This window comes from Epinephelus lanceolatus, chromosome 14 (genome assembly GCF_041903045.1).
Source record: "Epinephelus lanceolatus isolate andai-2023 chromosome 14, ASM4190304v1, whole genome shotgun sequence".
Lineage (NCBI taxonomy): Eukaryota > Metazoa > Chordata > Actinopteri > Perciformes > Serranidae > Epinephelus > Epinephelus lanceolatus.
Window position 1 is genome coordinate 43,647,343 of NC_135747.1, and position 7,067 is coordinate 43,654,409.

Below are 7,067 nucleotides of genomic sequence, written 5' to 3' on the forward strand. Positions count from 1 at the left end.
AGGCAGACTGTGACAGAGAGACTAAAACTATTCTCTCCCTCTGAAGTGGAAATTATTTAAGTTGTCACTACACTGAATGTACACAACCTAAAGTCAGAGAAAACAACTGAATATTAAAAAAGTAATGGATGGAAAAGCAGTATCTTCAAATCTGCATTACCAATCACTAATCTGTAAAAATTACAGAACTATTAGTATTAATCTTCCCTCATTAATTCACAAATACAAATTTAAAGGGTAAACCTGTCTTAGACCTGTCTGTCTTAGGCGCCTTTCTGTCACTCAAGGACACCTTACAATGGATAAAAGACAATGCACAGTACACAATAAAATCAATTAAAATAATTTAAAATAAAATTACAAAAGAGAATCACAAAAAGTACACACGAGTAAAAACAGTTAGATGTTGAAAGGAATTGGGGTTAGTGAAGGAAAAAGGCGATCTTAAACAGGTGTGTTTTGAGTCGGGACTTGAATTGTGATAGTGTACTGATGTTCCTTATTTCGGGTGGAAGAGAGTTCCAGAGCCGGGGAGCAGAGCGGGCGAAAGCTCTGCTCCCGATGGTGTGAGACGGGCGGAGGGGACAGTCAACAGTATGGAGGAGGATGATCGGAGGGTGCAAGAGGGAGTGGCGATGTGGAGAAGACTGGAAAGATATGGCCCCCCCATAAGATTATGGATGGCCTTGAATGCAAGCAGAAGGATTTTGAAGTCAACGCGGGACTTGACCGGGAGCCAGTGGAGCTGCTGTAGGACCGGAGTTATGTGGTAGATGGCGGGGGTTCTGGTGATGACACGGGCAGCTGAATTCTGGACCAGTTGAAGTTTGTGCAGGGATTTGTGGGTGAGACCAGAGAGGAGGGAGTTGCAGTAATCCAGGCGGAAAGTGATGAGACTATGGACAAGGATAGCAGTGGCATGGGGAGTAAGGAAGGGGCAGAGGCGGTTGATGTTGCGTAGGTGGAAGTAAGCAGACCGGGTGATTTTGTTGATGTGAGATCGGAAGGAAAGTGTGCTGTCGAGGATGACACCCAGACTCTTCATCTGTGGGGAGGGGGAGACGGAGCAGTTGTCAATGGTGAGGGGGAAACTGTCAGTTTTGGAAAGTGGGATTTATTGTGTGCCAATGAGAAGAATCTTGGTTTTATCAGAGTTGAGTTTCAGAAGATTTGAGGTGAACCAGGATTTTATTTCAGTTAAGCATTCAGTAAGGGAGGAGGGTGGGAGGTTGGCAGTGGGTTTGCTAGCGAGGTAGAGCTGGGTGTCATCCGCGTACAAGTGAAAAGTGATGTTATGTTTGCGGAAGATGCTGCCAAGGGGAAGAAGATAAATGATGAAGAGGAGGGGCCCCAGGACAGAGCCCTGGGGCACACCTGAAGTAACAGGGGAAGGTTGGGATGTGAAGTGTTTGAGCTGGATGAACTGAGTGCGGTGAGAGAGATAAGATTTAAACCAGTCTAGAGGAGTATGAGTGATGCCGATGGAGGATAGTCTATTGAGGAGGGTGGTGTGACAGATGGTGTCGAAGGCTGCACTGGGGTCAAGGAGGGTGAGTTGGTTATTTTTATGAGTGCAGTTTCTGTGCTGTGGAGGGGGCGGAAACCAGACTGGAACTGTTCATACAGGTTGTTGTGTGATAGATGGGAGTGGAGTTGAATTGCTACTGTTTTTTCAAGAATCTTGGAAATGAAGGGGAGATTAGAAATTGGACGTAGGTTATTGAAGTTGGTGGGATCTGCACCAGGTTTTTTCAGAATTGGGGTAATTGCAGCGGTTTTGAATGGTGTAGGAACAGTTCCAGTGGAGAGAGAGGAGTGGATGATGGAAGAGATGAGAGGGACCAGGGAAGGGAGGCAGGCTTTGACCAGAACTGTGGGGAGAGGGTCAAGCCGACAGGTGGAGGGGTTGGACTTCCGGATAAGATCTGAAATTTCTGAGGTGGTGGGGAGCTGGAAGGAGGAAAAAGAGTGGGTAGGAGGGGGAAGTTCGGGTACGACATTGAGGGTGGGTTGTGAGCTGAGTTGCCGGTGGTCGTCTGGATTTTCTGACTGAAGAATAACATGATGGAGTTACAGAGAGCAGTAGAACAAAGGTGAGTTGGTACAGATTCCGGGGCTTGTGTGATATTCTTATACAGTGAGAACAGTGATTTGGTGTTACTTTCGTTGGAACAGATAATACCGGTGTAGTAGTTTGATTTGGTTTGAGTAATGCAGTCCTTATAGTGTAACATATGGTCTTTGTAAGTGTCTTTGTGAATATGAAGTCCAGTTTTTCTGTAGAGCCGCTCGAGTTGCCGTCCTTTGGCTTTCATGAGCCGAAGTTCAGGGGTAAACCAGGGGGCGGAAAGGGAAAAGGAGACAGACCGGGTTTTTAGCGGAGCAAGGGAGTTGAGTATGTGATGGAGTCCAGTGTTGTAGTGTGAGACCAGCTGTTCAAGGGTGGATGAATTCTGAGTAGCCATGTGGGAGTCGATACAGGAGGAGAGGGAATCTAAGTTAATGTCCTTAATATTGCGAAAAGAAATGAGACGGGGGAGCTTGGTAATGGAGAGGGGGAGTCTGATACTGAATGAGAGGAGGAAATGGTCAGTTATGGGGAGATCAACTGTTGTTTGGTCAGAGGTGGAGACACCAGAGCAGCAGATTAGGTCCAGGATGTGACCCTTAGAGTGAGTGGGGGTATCGGTATGCTGTTTAAATCCAAAACTGTCGAGGCAAGATGTGAAGTCTTTGGTGAGAGGGTTGTTGGTATTGTCAATGTGAATGTTGAAGTCTCCCAGCACTATGCTGTTTGGTGAAAGGGTGGATAGGTGGGTGAGCAGAGCAGCAAAGTCATGTAAGAAGTCGTTGTTTGGTTTTGGGGGCCGGTAAACAGTTGCAATGATGGTGGGAGTAGGTCCAGAGAGTTGACAGACAGTGGATTCAAAAGAGGTGAAGGCAGGGGTAGGCACCGGCAAGACTTTCCACTTTTCGCGATAAATTATCGCGATACCTCCTCCCCGGCTGGTGCCACGGGGTTGACAGATGTAAACGAATTCCGGGGGAGTAGATTCATTGATTTGGGAGAAGTCATTGGGTTGTTGCCAGGTTTCGGTTAAACAGAAACAGTCAAAGTTATGGTCAGTGATGAGATCCTGGATGAGATGACCTTTGTTTGTGAGTGAGCGGATATTGAGTAGACCGAATTTGACAGTGGCGTTTTCAGAATTGGCAGCGGTGCTAGCGGACCAGGGTAGGCAGGCTAGCACACTGTGGTCAACGGCCCGACCGATGTTTCGTGGAGGGGGACGGAAATTAGACCAGATGGATTTTATTGACTGGTTGGGAGGGACGGGGGCGCTAGTGAGCTGGGTTGTACTTTGTGCTGCTGCTGACAAGGGGTGAGGAAGAGTGTCTATGGAGGGGGTGTGTGGTGTAAATAGTCAGTCACATGCATAATGTATGGAATATTGGATGTTGGCTGCAAGGATGTGACCACCTGTGGTGTTGGGATGAATGCCATCGAACTTAAAAAAGGAGGGGCAGTTCCAGAAAAGATTAAAATTGTCCGTAAAGTTAAAACCTCGAGCGTAGCAGGCAGGCTTGAGCCAGGAGTTGAGCATGAGTAATCTGGAGAAGCGGGCGTCCCCGCGACCAAATGTGGGGATGGGACCAGAAGTAAAAACAGACTTTCCACAGGTGTGAAGGAAGTCCAAGAGTGAGATAAAAGCACGTTTTGTCAGCTCAGAGGCACCCTGAGCCAGGTCATTGGTCCCCACATGCACCACTAGACGGGTTATGGAGGACGGGAGTGACCGCAGCAGCCCAGGGAGCTTACCCAGGATTTCCAGGACTGTGGCTCCGGGGAGGCAACAGGTGGTGGCGTTGAAGAAGCGGATATTCCGTATAATGGAGTCCCCAATGATCAGGGTGGTTGGTGGGAAGAGTGGACGAAGATGAGGTTTAGCCGGGAGGGATGGTGGTGAGCCAGCATCCGGGGCGTGTGCTGACGGCAGGATCGGTGACTGTGCCTGGCAAGACAGGTGTTGCGGTGGGTCGGCCGCCCCGGCCCCAGGAGGAGGAGGAGGGGAGTCCGCCAGCGGTGTGGGGTGGCGCACACCTCCAGAGCGTCGGAGAACGGCTTCTTTCAGGAATTTGCAGCGAGAAGTAGAGGTAGTTGTCCTGGAAGAGGGCTGGCGACCCGTGACCGAAGCACAGCGGCTCCGGGCACCGGTGGCCACCGGCGGGGAAGATGGCCTTGCAACACCGAGGCGGTGAGCCGCGGGGACTGCCAAGATGATCCCGGGCGCGGGGCAGCCGGAGCGGGGAGAAGACGCATCAGCAGCCGCCGAGGCACCGGGGACCGCGGGGCCATCGGAGTGGGAAGCCGCAGGGACGCCGCCAGCTGCAGGTGTAGGACCAGCTGCCCCGGACGTGGAGCCGCTCGGGCCCGAGGACAGAGCACCAGCGGTCACAGGCGGAGAGGGGCCAGTGGCTCCCCCAGGCAGGGAGCTACCAGAGCCAGGATTCGTACGACCACCAGCAGCCGTGTGCAGACAGCAGGCGGCGGGGCCTCCCGGCACCGGGCGAAGATCTGGGTTGTCGGCCAGGGCCTCAAAGTGGTTGGAGAGGCTCAGACGAGGAGGAGAGGCGGTCGCATCCTGGACTCCCTTTGTGCCACGGATCATGATCTCGGCCCAGGTTGACTGGAGGCTGGGTGTTGAGGAAGTGAAAGGCCGCAGACAGGTGGAGGTATCCCATGGAGCAGTATCCTGGAGGGCCGCTTTGAGTGAGACTATTTGCATGGATTGTTTGTGGGCAATGTCCAGACAAGAGGTCAACAGGGCCTGTTTATTCTGCAGCTCCTGGGAGAGTCGACGGATGTCATCTTTAAGGTCAGAGATTTGTTTATATGCTTTTGTGAGGGTGGTGTTGTTGCAAGCCATGACTGTAGCTCATATGCTAGCGTAGGCTGAGCTAGCCGGCTAGTTTAACACGGACCGTTAGCGGCGATGCTAACCCTGCACAGGAGGCTCAGTCCTCATTCAACGGAGTGATTCGGGATCGATATAACAAAACACTGGCCAAAGTCGTCCTTTGTGTTGGGGATTAGCTGGCTCCGTGTTCCGGGCTACCTTTAACGTTAGCTCGGAAGCTAGCTAGCGGTTGTACTGAGCATACAGCTGGATATTTGGGAGTTGGATTATACTGCACAAGTTGAAATGGATGTTTTGATATGGTTTTGCTGTTGTTAAATGCTGTCCCCAATGACTTCATTCATCGACAAAACTATATCAAAACAGCACTTTACAAACTCTCACAACAGTGGAGGGACAACTACGCAGGTTGATTTTAGCGCTGCTCATCGTATCAATAACACTTATTTCTACACATACATATAACAAGTGTATTCAGTGTTGTTGTTTTCCCATTTCAGGCAGCTTCACACCACCACCAACTTCATCCTCCTGTCTCTGGCTGTTGCAGACTTCATTGTCGGTATCGTGCTAATGCCAGCTGAAATCATCATCTATAGAGGTTGTTGGATTCTGGGTGACATAATGTGTGTTGTGTATTACTTTTCAGCTTTCTTTGCTGTCAGTGCATCAGTAGGAAACATGGTTCTCATATCAGCTGACCGCTACATTGCTATTTGTGACCCCATGTTTTACTCCATCAAAGTCACTGTGAAAAGAGTTCGACTCTGCATTTGTCTCTGTTTGTTATTGTCTGCTGTTCACAGCAGTTGGATGCTGAGGGATTTCTTGAAACAGCCAGGCAGGTATAACTCCTGTTATGGAGAGTGTGTAATTGTAGTTAATAATATTGAAGGAGCTGTTGACCTTGTTGTGACCTTTTTGAGCCCCTTTCTTGTCATCATAGTTTTGTATATCAGAGTGTTTGTGTTGGCTGTGACTCAGGCTCGTGCCATGCGCTCTCGCATTGCAGCTGATAAACTTCAGTGTTCAAATACAGTAACTGCTAAGAAATCTGAGATGAAAGCAGTCAGGACTTTTGGTATTGTTGTAGTTGTGTTTACTGTGTGCGGCTGTTCATATTATTGTTTCATTGTTGCAGCTGAGAACAACTTGGTTGGGGCGTCATCTGGAAAAATTGAAATTTGGCTGATATTTTTTAATTCCTGTCTAAACCCTGTGATATATGTTGTCTTTTTCTATCCCTGGTTTAGGAAAGCTATTAAACACATTGTAACACTTCAGATACTGAAGCCTGGCTCCTCTGAGGCTAACATAGTGTAGAGACAGACTGTGACAGAGAGACTAAAACTATTTTCTCCCTCTGATGTGGAAATTATTTAAGTTGTCACCACACTGAATGTACACAACCTAAAGTCAGAGAAAACAAGTGAATATTAAAAAAGTATTGGATGGAAAAGCAGTATCTTCAAATCTATGAAGGTATTTTTGGTGAAAAAGGTTTGAGCACCTAGAACAGTAGAATCTGTAGTTGTGTACAGTGATTTGTATGTGTCAGTATGAGTTCAAATCCTATTTTACAAGTCACAGATTAAAAAACTGACACGCTCACATTTTTGCTCCTATTGTTGCAGTATATTTGGTGCAAAACATATTTGTGCACCTGTATCAAACAATGTGAAGTTGTGGACAAAATTTGAATATGTGCAAACCTGAATGTGAACTTGTGCAAAAAATGTTTAATGTATGTAAAAATAATTTCTCAGGAAATTATTTTTGTTCCTTTAAAACACAAATACAAATTGATAATTACAACTGCTCAAATCTTCCCCAGGAGTCACAGATTCTGTTTCCTTCCCCACGAGTCACAGATTCTGTTTCCCTCAACTACAAATCACAAATCGCGCTTCCACTGAGATATTTGGTGAAAAACTATCTGTGCATTCAGTCTATGGAGAAAAAGGCAGGTGCTGATCTGAGATCGACTGATTCTACAACCAATCAGAGGAGAGGGGCTTTTGTCCCACAGCCAATCAAAGGAGAGTGTACCACAGTGTTGGGTGGCGAAGCTGGACCAGGGAACTTGAGTTTATTTGGAAATTTTGATGGTGTAAGTAGAATATATTATTTTAATATCATAAATAGAAA

General features: G+C 47.8%; 1 protein-coding gene across 1 annotated transcript; it reads left to right on the forward strand.

Annotated features, from left to right (window-relative positions):
* Positions 1–5,492: 5,492 nt before the first annotated feature.
* LOC144466906 (trace amine-associated receptor 8a-like) lies at positions 5,493–6,242 on the forward strand. The gene has a single exon (XM_078174827.1). It carries the CDS (start codon positions 5,493–5,495, stop codon positions 6,240–6,242), a length of 750 nt encoding a protein of 249 aa, XP_078030953.1.
* Positions 6,243–7,067: the final 825 nt, after the last annotated feature.

Excerpts from the sequence above, each read along its gene's own strand:
- LOC144466906 (XM_078174827.1), top strand. The coding sequence starts at position 5,493 with ATGCCAGCTGAAATCATCATCTATAGAGGTTGTTGGATTCTGGGTGAC.